Raw genomic sequence first — 13,562 nt, forward strand, 5'->3', positions numbered from 1 at the left:
CAGCAACAAAAGAAATGTGTTCCTATACAGTATACTAAAACATAAAGACTTATTTTCGTAGTTATGTGATTTAACAGCCATATAGTGCACCAATAACAATTATGTTGAAACATTTTTTTTACTTACATTCCATTTTTACGCCCTGTTAGGTACATTATACATCAGGGAGGTACATGTACAATATTAGTAACTACTCAAAGCACTATTGCATGATTGCATGGTTCAATACATTGGTAATACCACCAGATTGAAGCCATTATTTTTTCCCTCCACAGTATCATCTGGAGAGATATGGAATAAAATTAGGGTCATAAGTATTCTAGCTGAGTATCACCATATCTGAACGTGTGAAAACATTTTGTATGAATACTTTCAAATATGTGAATGTGTACAACACATGTACACGTGTGTAATATTTTGATCAAATGAATTCAAATGTTTGAATGTGTAAAAATATATCTGAACCAATAGATTTAATTCTTCAGTCTGTAAGAAGATCTGTAGCTATGCATGACGTTTTGTCAACAAATGAAAAAGATTCACAGGTATAATTTTTATGTGTATGTGCATAAAGATTTGTACAAAGATTTGCAGTTACACATCGGGTTTGCAGTTACACACTTATCTGTTTGTGGGTGAAAAACGTTCACACAGAACTCAATTGTATGTGTGAATCCCAAGTTTACAGGTACAAATCAAATCTACGAGGACAAATCAAACGTACAGGTACAAGTTCTTTTGTCCCACATTTGACGCTTCCTCCTGGATAGCCAATGGGGATGCTCTGATTAACATATCATTTTACTATCCAATCACGGAGCCTGGGGGGGTGAGCCTTTCTAGCAGTTTTTTCCCGCAGTCTGCCAAGGGGTAGATTGCTAGTGGTGTATACAGCAGTTCTTTTCTGTGTACTGAATCATTAGAATCATTAAAAAAATTTCAGTTCTTGACCAGAGCTCTGACGGCATAGTCCCACTCACTGAAGTGAAACATGGCAGAACCGTGTATATTCCTCATGATCCCTGGTGCTATTTGAGCTAACAGCTAGCGCAGCTAATGGCTAACACCGGAGCTAACGGCTAACCTCCACTCTAGATAAGCCTCCCCTAAACCTATATTGTATGATATTGTATTTTTTGAAGTCTATGACCAACGTTGTTGAATCATTGTACCTAATGTTAGCAACCAAATCGTTTTCATGTTGTAAGCACATTAACATTATTTTTATTAGGGCTGTCAATGGATTAAAAAAAATCTAATTAATTGCACAATCTGCTGTGATTAATTTCAATTAATCACTTATTGTCTTATTAATATTGAAGCTTTGTACACATTCACACATTTGAATGTATTCATACAAAAGGTTTTCACACATTTAGATATGGTGATACACAGCTATAGTACTTATGATCCCAATTCTGTTCCATATAGTAGGCTTTAAAATCATGCAAAACACACATACATAAGCTTGCAGCATTGTTGTGACCTAGTAAAACATTGAATCCTTTATACTGAAGGCTATTTGTTTGCCCACACTTAAATTGCCAAAGAGGCATATGTATGTTCTAAAAGCCAGTCACCCACAATGATTCTTTTCATTATCACCTCACTGTGGTGAATTTGAATGGTCTAAAAAAACTGAAATTGTGTAAAATAAAACTGTCTCCTTGATGGAGAGACACTTTGCACTTTTTTCGACGAAGCTTTAATGTCAGCACTAAGTGGTGAGCCGCTGCCAGCTCAAAGCTGTTGATGCCCCACTCTCCTTTTGTTTCTTGGCTGCTTCTCCCACACATTATTGAATTAACATCTGTTAGTGTTTTTTGGAGAGGAAATGACTCCTGTTCTGTCACTCAGAGGAAATGGATCAATATCAAAATGTTTGGTATAGAGCACAAGGGATGGGGGAAATGTGGTTGATTGATGGTTGTAAACATAGATGGATAGAATGTTGGCATGATGTCAAGTGGAGTTTTGGAAGCTTGCTCAGTGCCTTTTCTAGCATTACTTAAGAATGGACAATTAGCTGGAAGAAAACCTTATGAGGGCTCAGATATGGACTAGTGCTCCAACCTGGGCATTGCTTTGGATGTGTGATTGACAGGTGTACTAATTATTCAGTCAGACTTGAGATAATGGCACTTGCTTCAACTTGATGAAGCAATCCTGATTAGAAAAGGAGTCATGCACTCTAAGGCCATGCTCAAGAAGGTTGTGTGTGAGGACTGAAAGTGAGGCCGTATTTTTAGCCATATTTGCTGAAAAATGTTTAGATCCTACTGAACATTCAGATACACTGAGAGGTGGTTTGAGAAGTTTCTATGGATGTGAAACAATACAATCTATTGTAATTCATGTAGGAGCAAGATACACATTTTTAAAGCCATAATTCAAGTGTATATGTAGTGAATAATGGATACTCAAAAGATAGATTTTTGGCTTAGTATGGCTTCAACCTCTCTGACGGATTCCCACAGACAGTGAGAATGCCTGGAGGCTAATGTGGCTGATCAAAGAGTACAAACCTGAAGCTCTATCTTTCAACTCTTGTTTTGAGCAGTGGTTTAGTGGTGTTTGTAGAAATGGATGTGTTTATTAGGCAGACTCATGTAATTAATGTTTTAATAAACAACATTCACTAAGCGGCAGCCATAAAGTTAGTAATTAGGTCTCCTAACATCCATTTGTATGCAAACTTAAAACAATTCAGTTTATTTTGTAGCCTGAATAGTAGCCTGGTAGTAATCATAAGTGATGAACAACCTTAAAAAGCAACATTCTGTTCTTACCTTTGTCACTAAAGCTGGAGCATATGATTGCATTTCTTACAGGACTTCAGGCTAAATCGGGAACAGCAATATGATGTTGATGTTGGCTCTCTAATCACTTGGGGTAATGATAGCTGTAATGTTTTCCAAAACAAGACTGTCTATCTTTAGCCATAATAAAGACTAATCTTAGTAGAAATAGACTGTTTTGACTCTGCAGGTATACCAGACCAACCTGACACCACAAAAGAAAAACTGAAACGTTGAAATTTCCAGATGGTTATTTGGATTTGTCCTAATAAAATGTGAGGGATCACCCGCCTCCCTCCCACCACAGTTACCCAACTGTCGCTGATCCTGCTGTGTATTTTGCTTAGTGTTGCAGCCTAAACATTGTTCATAATCCCTCATACTGTCGCTATCTATTTTTGTTTCTTTGGTGAACATAGGTTTGTAAAACATGCATTGAGAAGGCGGCCAGTATTTAAATTGAAAACTGACTAAATAAATACATTGTAATGAATGATTTCTTTTAATTTCATGCTCATAACACTATGTCATATCAGTCAAATCCCAGTAAATGCTTGACAACAACACAGTGTAGATGATGTTAATATTGCCACATAATGCAAACAATTCAGCCTCTATAACAACTGACATATTGCATGTGGTTCTGCTTACTGTACACTGTACTGCTCCTAGTTGTACCTGATTTGTCTGCTACACTGCTTGAGCTGCTGTGTTCCTCATTGTGCTGAAGGAGGTGCGATAAAAGATAAGGCAGGGGGAACCTGCTGTAAACACTTGTACGAATGGAGACAGACCTGATAACAGTGGAGAGCAGCAGTGAGGAAATTGGAAGCGGGGGGTTGTTACAAGGCCTAGAGAGATTCAACACTCTAGAAATTACTGTTGCAGAGTGCAGGGACTGTTTTCTGGATGATATAACATGCTTTAAAAAGCTTTAAAAGCAATGTATTGTTGTTCTGCTTTGCATGCTAATTCAGAGTTTAGTTTTGTGTGTGCGTGTGTGTGCGTGTGTGTGTGTGTGTGTATGTGAGGTGGGGGTGTGGGGGGGGGGGAGGTTAGGAAGAGAGAGGACAGGCATGAATGTGTTGAGAGGTGTTATAAAGAAGGTATGGTAATTAGCACCACGGGTGAAGCATCGTTAATCCTTACCTAGTAATTAAAGCTCAAAGGTGTGACGCAGTGCCATGAGCACACTGCCCTACTGTGGAAAAGGCTCAAAAACAGTCACTTCCTCTCACAATAGATCCATCAGGTTGAACCCTAACATATTGGGTCTGCAATTACTGCAATCACAAATTAACACCTTGTGATAAGGTCAATTTTTTTTTTTTGTGCGTGTTTTTTTAAATTTTTTATCCACAAATCAGGCAACATCGAACTGGTTGGAATACAGTCATTGTTTCACACTGACACCATGACATCAAAATTACAGTGCTAGAAATGTGTTCAAATAATAACACTTGTTCCTTGATTATTATCCTTAGCCCTGAAGGACCGTCCCCCACCAATCATCCGGCAGGGCCCATCCAACCAAACGCAGGCACTGGGAGGTGTGACCCTACTTAGGTGTCAGGCATCAGGGGACCCAGAGCCTACGGTCACTTGGCGAAAGAACGGGGCCAGTCTGCTTGGAAAAGACCCGCGGTTTTCCCTGCTGGAGCACGGCAGCCTTCAGATCCAGAATACCAGGGTGAGTTATAGTAGATTACAGTGAGATGCATATACATAGGGGTTAACATGTGGCATTTTACCTGTAGCATTAGGTGGCAAAATGGCTTCCTGGTCAGATACCATTAAAGGATAATTGCAGATTATTACAATTTTGGTTTTATGTTTGTAGTTTTGGCAATTATTATTGGTTTTGTTAATATTGTGCATACCAAAGTAATTGCTGAGATCTTGGAAGAAGGCAATATTGCAAAAGTGAAATCTGATGGGGAAAGGAATGAGCAGCAAGCCTCTGTGTTTTAAACCTGACAGCTCTATCAGATTCTTCATTTTTTGTATTACTGCATTCCCAGATCTCAGCAATTAAAGTAATAGGTACAATCTTATTACTGATAGCAATGATGGCCAAAATCACAAAAATAAGATAAGAGTTGTAATCAACCAGAATTATCCTTTAAGCTAAGTCTTCCTGGGCAAACCATGTGACAACAAGCACAAGAGCAAGACCTGCTGAAGTACAGAATCTTTGACCAAGATTTGCTATCTTTTTGCCATACATGAAGTAGGCGATTGCAGCAATCAAGGTCCCCTGGCAGTAGATCTATCAGGACCGAAGGATTAATTAATAAAAACAAAGGATTGTTAATTAATGTTTGAGAGAATATTTTGCCCCGAAATGAAAATAAAGCCATTTTCTATTCAGCCCGTCATCAGTTCAGTCTCCTGTAGATGTTTGCCTGCAAACAATCATATTGTGCGCACATTAAAGGTTCTACTAACCTTCAAGTTATGCATGTACAGTATACACTATACTGACACAGAACATTCAAACTACATTCATCCACACTGCATTGCAATGTTTCACCTTCAGTAGGAGGGACTTTTGATTGTCTACCTTTCACTGTCTATGAAAACAACTATGATTAAAAAAGATATATAGGATGACAGATATAAATGTATTTCACATTCAAAGAACTGAAACAAATATGTTTATTATTTGAGTTCTTTGCGTCTGTACGTCACATCCTTCTATTGCATGTGAAAGAGAAAAAAAGAAATTATCTTGTCTGCCAGCTGATGTCAGCTGAATGTAATTCAAATGGACAAGTGTAGTCAGGTTGCTTTTAAAAGATGAATAGCGAGTATTGATTTTATAAGACGTTAAACGTTGCTATTTAGTCCGAATCTCTGAGGCAGCAGTTAGACCCAAGGACTCAAGGACAGGAACTAGTGAAAGGAGTCTAAAGAGGGTAATATAATGGAAGAACTGCAATATACAGTTTCCTGTCACAGTGTCAAAGTGCTCTGCCTGTGTCACTCTCTCGTCTGCTCTCTCTTGAGAGATAGCATATTTGTCAGTGGCTCCTAAGGTATTGCCAATATAAAATAGATTGTCATATCTCTTATTTCCTGTGTCAGCACTGATGATGGTAATGTTGATGGCTCTGGGAATGGAGGGTGACTATTATTGGAGGGAATCAATTAAGAAAATTAATGTAAGCTCTTACTGGGCTCTTTTTTTCATTGGCCAGTGTTAAAGTTTTCTCTCATCCACTCTCGGGCTTTTCTCGAGCCAAATGCAGGCCAGTGGAGGTTAATGCATTTTTACTGTACTACTAGCTGCAAACCTCCTTCAAAAGCCCAGGCTGACGTAAGAGCTTGTAGAAACCATCTGGGATCAGAGTCACAAAGGCTATTAGATTCAGTCTAACATAGCAACAGAGCACAGTCTGAGAGCTGTATTGTTTGTGATTTGGATGAGGGGAAAACAGAGACAGCTTCACCTAACTATTTTAACTATCTGCAATCATTATAATAGTTAATGTTGCCATACTGCAGATGAAATAAGAGCTTGTTTCACCATTTATGATAATATAATCTGTCTTCCATAGATGTCTGACTCGGGGTTGTACACCTGTGTTGCTACCAGCTCCAGTGGAGAAACCTCATGGAGTGCCTACTTGGATGTCAGAGGTCTGCTTCAGTAGAAACAATTAATATGAAAAATGAACACCACAATATTCACACAAAGCATAATGCTGCTTTGCTTTTGCAGTCATTCATTTTTGTCTCTTTACATTTTCTTTGTCAGACGCCCCTGATCTCGTAGACTTCATGTCTCACAATGTGACGGCCCTCCCAGGGCCGCCCTCCAAGCCAGAGGTCACTGATGTTACCAAGAGCAGTATCTCGTTGTCATGGGAACTGGGGCCAGAGGCGGGTTCCCCAGTGTCCTCCTATGTCATTGAGGCCTTTGGGTATGTCTGTGACCTATGGCCTCAAGCTACATTTAGTGACCCCGAACTTTCATGGCAGTAACAGATGTGGGGGTTTCTGTGGGCATTCAAGCAAGCCAGAACATTTATATTTATATTTATATTTATATGTATATTTATATTTTACTGTATTTTACAAGAATGACATTTGTTTCTGGTATTTAAATATTTGAATGGTTCGGCAAATAAAGACTCACATCAAGCAGAATATGATTGGCACATGAGAATTTGCTTTTTTCTCTCCTTACTAAATCATTGACTAATAGAAAGGACTACAAAAGCGTAGGATGTTCCATCATTGTTGCTCTGATTACTCTTTAATTATGATGACAGGAAGAATCTCAAAAGATTTCAGAGAGCATAGCATGTCATTACTGTGTGACATGTGATTTTTGCTCCCAGTCTCTAGGAGCATTGCCCACCATTGTAGCTCCAAATAAACTACAGATTTCTTCTACAGCAATGATTGAGATTCCTCCTATCTAATTACATGTTTTCATGCTCTCTCTACAGTCAGTCAGTGAGCAACAGCTGGCAGACAGTGGCAGACCATGTGAAGACCACCGAGTTCACAGTCAAGGACCTACGACCCAATACTGTCTACCTGTTCATCATCAGGGCAGTCAATGCTCAAGGGCTCGGGGACCCCAGCCCCATGTCTGAGCCTGTCCGGACACAAGGTACAGAAAAAAACAATGGATTGTAATGGATTCTTACTGATAAGCATCACTATTTCACTCTACATGCCTGCCCTTCTTTCTCTCTCCCAGACATTAGTCCCACAGCACAGGGAGTGGACCACCGTCGCGTGCAGAAGGAGTTAGGAGATGTGGTGGTCAGCATGCATAACCCCGTAGTCCTTAGTTCCACTTCAGTGCAGGTCACATGGACTGTGAGTACTCATAACATTTGAAAAATATTGTGTTTTACTGTGGTTTATAGCAGTTATGTTACCATTACCTTCAGAGGAACAAAACAAATTTTGTCTAAGCTTGTTTTAGAACTTTATACTTGGCATGTCACAGTGTTTCAGATTAGTTCACACACACACACACACACACACACACACACACAGAGTAAACATTGTGGGAGAGGCTACACATTCATAGTCTGAACAGCTGACGCTTCTTCAATTTAGAATAGTTTGAGACGATGCAGGGATCAAGACTAATGTGTCTGTCCAGGACAAATACATACATGTGTCACTTCTGGAGGCAGTTTGCAGTCAGCCTTTTATCTGTGAAATGTTATTTCTGTCTGTTGGCAAGGTGTCCCTTCTGTCTGCTGCTGTAGGTTAATGACACACCTACGATGTGCTTACACTAGTCTGCTATTTCATGCTTGTCAGTATGACAACCATGTGCTCTAATGCTGTTTTCAGACTGACACAGTGACAGGATAAACCTGTGTCTGTGGTTGATCTGAAGGGGTATGTGCACATTATTTATTTACCTGGCTCCATTGGCGAGAAGAACATTCATTCATTACCCAATGTCAAACAGAAGTTTCTGTATTAAAGGGGTTTATGTGCACTGTTGTCTTTGTCTTTGTGTCCCGCTGTATGTCCTGTGGGGACAGTTGCACAGATGTACATTTCCCATTTTGGATTAAATATTTCAGTAAATTTTAATTGGACAGTTTGATACTCAGCTAAATGTCAGATGACAAAACAGAGATGCTCAACTAAGTAACCCTTGTAATAGTAACCCTTATTCTAGACTTCATCTTGATCTCAAATCTTATCCTTTTATCAAAGATCACAGATCTGCAAAGTTTCTGTATCAGAACAATACTGAAAAACAGGATTTGTGTGACAGACTAATGACTAGACTAATGACTAATGTACACATATATAGTAAAGTATCTGTGACTCTGCAATTGTATTTGTAAGATATATGTTTGTTGCATCATGTGTTACAGCAACTTGGTATAACTTGGCATAGCTATTGTATGTGGAAAATTGAACTTTATGATAATGACAAGACAGATATGATTTGAGAATAAAACAAGATTGCATTTAATCACATTGAATGGCAATAAAAGTATGCAGTAAGTACATTACAGTAGGTCTTGATTAATTTTGTCCTCTAAGACAAGTGGAGGGTGAACATAGATGAGCATACTGTATTTTGATTTATTGCTTCAGCCACATAAATTCTATTTCAAGAAACATAGCAGAACAAAAAGTGGCTGGAGGTGCACCTCTGTTTATAAGGCTTTTAGATTCACAAATCATTTTATTAATGTCATGCAGAATGAGACTACAAAGTTAGAGAGAGAGAGAAAGAGAAGAGATCAATCCTAATATATTTGGACTTGTCTGATAATAAACAGCTGCTTTATATCACTTGTAAAAGCCTTTTCTTGCTTCTGCCCTTGTTCACAAGCCATTACTATGAGTTCTACCTGTCACATATTTTACTCTTCCCCTGAAATATACCAGCAAAACTGGGGGGGAAAAAAGAAATGAAAAAAAATTCTGACTTTTTTTTGATCCAGTATTTTGAGTTCAAACTGTGCTGAGGTTTTCTGACCCAGGCGTACTGTTCAGCTGTGACATATTCACAACAACTCTCTCCATGTGGCCTCTTGCTTCTCTGCTGCTAATTAAACCATATGATTAACTAAGCGTGCATTGTCACTGACAGAGGGCACAAACTGAATGCTCCAAAGCAGTTTACACACAGATGTATGACACCTCCCACATCATTACTGTGCAGTATGCATTCATCCCACTCTCTTCTCCTCTTTTCTCAGGTAGAGAATCCATCCCAGTTTATTCAAGGTTACCGCGTTCTGTATCGGCAGACATCAGGGCTACCTTCCCCAGGGCCATGGCAGATACAGGACTTGAAGGTCGCCTCAGAGAGAGACATGACGCTCTCTGGTCTGAAGAAAGGCATTGTGTATGAGATTAAAGTGCGGCCATACTTCAATGAGTTCCAGGGTGCAGACAGTGAGTCCATGACAGCACGCACCATGGAGGAAGGTAAGCGACAAATGAGTGCACATTTCTGATGAAAATCAATTTCTCAGCCTACTTTATGCTGCAAGAATGATGTAAGATTCAGTATCTTACGCATGAGCAGATGCATTTGTGTAAATGATTCTACCTACTTTTATATTTAGCTGCCTCCAGTAATAGCTTCCTGTCTAGATAGTAATGGATAATGGCATTTTAAGTACACCCACCCATGCACGCATACTGCTGCAGTGCCACGTCCCCTGTGTGTGAAAACAGGTCTCCCAGACAGCGCAGTGGGGGTCTGTGACAAGCCTGGGCCTCTGTGGGTTGGTGGGCAGAAGGGGAGGGCAGAAACTGTCTCCTTTGACATAAGCTCAAATCTCTCACTGCTCCTCTGCGGACCCCTGCTGCCATGTCTCCGTCACACACCAATACCAGACCTGCATGATATGATCCCTGCTTCACTAATGCACACATAGACACACACACTCAGAGTTTTATTGGTGATAAGAATGCTTGGTCCTCTCCTTGTCCTCCTGTCTGGTAGCTCAATTGATCGGCTACTGGTTCTTCTTGAGTCAACTGTTTGTGACACAAATTAATGTAAAATAATACCATTTGTTGCAGATTTTTTATTTGTAAAATATACAACTTTCAATATAATTTAATGCAAATTTGTAACCTTAAAAATGAACAATAGTTGAATCAACACCTCTTTTACAGGCTCTCAAAAATGTAATGTAAACCACATAAAAAGTTCTCACAATTATAACTCATAGTCTACTCACTAGCTTTGTCCGGAGCTTTTACCCATATCAAAAATCTATGAGCAGATGGATTTTGCTTAAAGATTCATGGAGTTGGATCTGTTGATTTATGATTTTATCATTCTTAGCACTTCTCAGCCTATGAATTAAGTTTGATAGTTCATTCTTGACCTTGGAAATATTAATTTGACAATCCCAACTCAATGGTCTCCTTACTAGCTTATTCTGAGAAGTGCGCTATGGATGATGATCATAACAGATCAATTTCCATAACAACTGAGCAAAGTCCACCCACTGATCAAGTCAATGGCCCTTGGGTTAGGATTGTTTTGTCAGACTACTATAGTATGTCAAAGGTCAAGAATAAACTTTAATGCTTGATTCAAAAATGTTGTGTTAGCTGTTGTATAGTGTGGAAAACAAGACTGGCCTCTCCACATCCAGGTACAATGCCTGCTGGCTAGGTGAGGAGGGCAAGGACCTCTTTATGTAGTTTATTATAGACCCTACCCTGGTCAGGTGCCGCATAAGCTGGACTGTGTACTGAGAGCAAGTCATGATGAGGCCATTAATATAAAAGAAAACTTCAACCCACAGCATGAGAGGGATATATGAGAGGATCACAGTGCTGCATCTTCTTCCCAGTAGGAGGATATGAACAGGGAATACAACTGGTGGAGAAAGAGAAATTCGCTTCGCTGGAGCCCAATTAAAATGGCCACACAGGGTAACTGGAGGTCTTTGCAGTCTAGGGTAGAGGCTCTAGTTTCTTGGGATCCTGGAAAAAAGGCATCATGGTACAGGAAAAATTGGCTTGATCCACCAATACTCTAGAGCAGGAAATATGATGCACTGCAGAATTATGAGGGAAAACACTCGTTATTCATCAAAGGCAGATAGGGAATGTGTCACTGCCTTTGTGAAAGCCTAGCAGAGGGCATCTAAGGGGTCTCGGAGGTCAAAACAGATGATGTCTCTCACTATAGCCAGGGAAAAATTGTGTATCAAGATTAATGGTTCTCCTAGCATTCAGTGAGTTGTCTGTGAGAGCAATGTGGTATATACTGTAGGTTCTGTAACGTCACCGTCATCATTGTCATCCACAGGATCCTCAGGCTTTCAACCTATGGCAAATCCAATGAAATGCTATGATAAGTCCCAGGCAGCAGTAGTTGTTATTATGAGGATATACTGCTATTATGAGACTGGGGCAGGAGGGGCAGTGAAGAAGAAAGATAAGGCCATCCGGTGTTGAACAGAACTCTCTGACCCTACCAGATAGAGCTTATTTTACATTATACATGTGTTATATGGGGACAGGTATGTTAACATAGAGATGTTTGCTAATTCATGCATTAATTAGCTTAATTGATGGCCTCATTAGCATAACAGGTTATGTTTACCACTTGTGTATAGCAGGACATTAAGCAGCTTAAGAGCCTTTTGTTTAATTGCACAGTTGTGAGTGCAAATACACACATTCCCACAGACATCAGGAGCATTAATTGCTTTAAAGTTCTATTTTCTAGCTGCTGTGTTCATCAGTCTTGAAATCAGTATTAGTCACATTACTAAGAACATGCTCTTTGACCTTTTATGCTGTTGTGATCATTTATTGTAATGTTACCCTGAGTCATTACTGGTACTGAAGTCATTATTCATCCTCAGGGATTGCTCTCGTACATACGGAAATTGCAGAACTACCCGTAATGGTTCCTTTCTTCTCCTAATGTAAAACTTTAACTGACAGGGCAAGTCTCATCAGTCTGCTGAAGCAGCAAACTGTGGCTTGCTTGCTCATACAAAGTGCACTCACAGTAGCTAACCCCAAATCATCCATATATAGTTATATTTATATATTTTATACATGGTAGTGATGTGAAGAACTAGGTAAAACTGGATGCATATTCTGGTGATCAACGTGGTCAACTGGTCACTATGCTTGGCAAGATTTCTGTCAGTCGCTTCTCCCATTTTGCTGCCCTTTTATTTTATTATTTTTCATCCCACTCTTTTCCACATACAATATGTGGTTGCTGATATTCTATACTGAGGCTAAATTATGCAGCTGACTGTTTACTGATGCCTTGTGGGAACTGTATGTGGCAGCAAGCATATGTATACAGTCTTGCACATTTCATTCTTTCTTGCTGGAACCGTATTCAGGATGTCGCACAGCAATGTTTGACAGATGGAACAAAGAAAATTCGAAATTATCACTTAAATGCAATGCAACCACAGATGAATGTAAGTTTTCTACTGCCTCTTTTTGTTGCAAATATATTTTTAAAAAGAACAGTAGATAGACAGCTTTTGATCAAAGCCTAAGGATTGTGGTGACAATCCAGATGCGCAGTCCTCTAATAAACCAATTTCAGTGTTAACCATAGCTATTGTTCTGTGTTCATGTGCTCATGTGCTAGTGCAAAACACCAACATGTGGATATTGCAGCTTGGCTATCAAACAGCTTTGAGCCCATGTACTTTTTTCTTTCTGAAAATCAGATCAAAAAGATAAGTGATAAACGATTCCTGGCTTAAGTTTTATAAAGTCTGTTTATTAAGTTTGTTAGTTTTTTCCTTAATACACTTTATGATTTAATTTTGTGAATTTATCACTAAAAACACAATGGATTGCTGTAAAAATGCTGAACCAAAGAACCACACAGGAAGAGTCTTGTTTTTTAAGAATGTTGAATAGTGATCCAAATGATTTAAACGACCGACTTCCTTCCACTACAGTCTACCTGCATTTTTTCTGGTTAGTGGTTGTTTTGAACATAGAGTTGGGGTCATGTGTGTTTATGCCAAATGGAACCTCAACTTAAATATATCATGAGTGTAGGATCATTTCTTGAGTTTTATATTGGGTTAGCCTGTCATTAAATAAGTGATTTGCTCTCTGAACAGTTGAGTCATCACAACAGTGTGACAGTACATTTGTGAAAAGTTGGTTCAACAGTAATTGCTTCAGAAAGTCAATAGAGTCTAAATGGCTGAATATAGATATCCACAAACTGGGTTGAGTCAATTTGTTAAATGTAATAAAAAAAAAATGCATCTCATACGGCAGATTTAATTCCTTTGT

General features: G+C 39.2%; 1 protein-coding gene across 1 annotated transcript in view; it reads left to right on the forward strand.

The window, feature by feature from the left end:
• LOC137195361 (roundabout homolog 2-like) overlaps positions 1-13,562 on the forward strand; it is an 82,094-nt gene that overhangs the window by 52,759 nt on the left and 15,773 nt on the right. Inside the window, exons 10-15 of the mRNA XM_067607637.1 lie at positions 4,283-4,488; positions 6,359-6,440; positions 6,559-6,724; positions 7,256-7,422; positions 7,513-7,634; positions 9,500-9,731. Of these exons, the coding sequence (XP_067463738.1) occupies positions 4,283-4,488; positions 6,359-6,440; positions 6,559-6,724; positions 7,256-7,422; positions 7,513-7,634; positions 9,500-9,731 (975 nt within the window). The remainder of the gene's footprint in view (positions 1-4,282; positions 4,489-6,358; positions 6,441-6,558; positions 6,725-7,255; positions 7,423-7,512; positions 7,635-9,499; positions 9,732-13,562) is intronic.

This window comes from Thunnus thynnus, chromosome 13 (assembly GCF_963924715.1).
Source record: "Thunnus thynnus chromosome 13, fThuThy2.1, whole genome shotgun sequence".
Classification (NCBI taxonomy): Eukaryota; Metazoa; Chordata; class Actinopteri; order Scombriformes; family Scombridae; genus Thunnus; species Thunnus thynnus.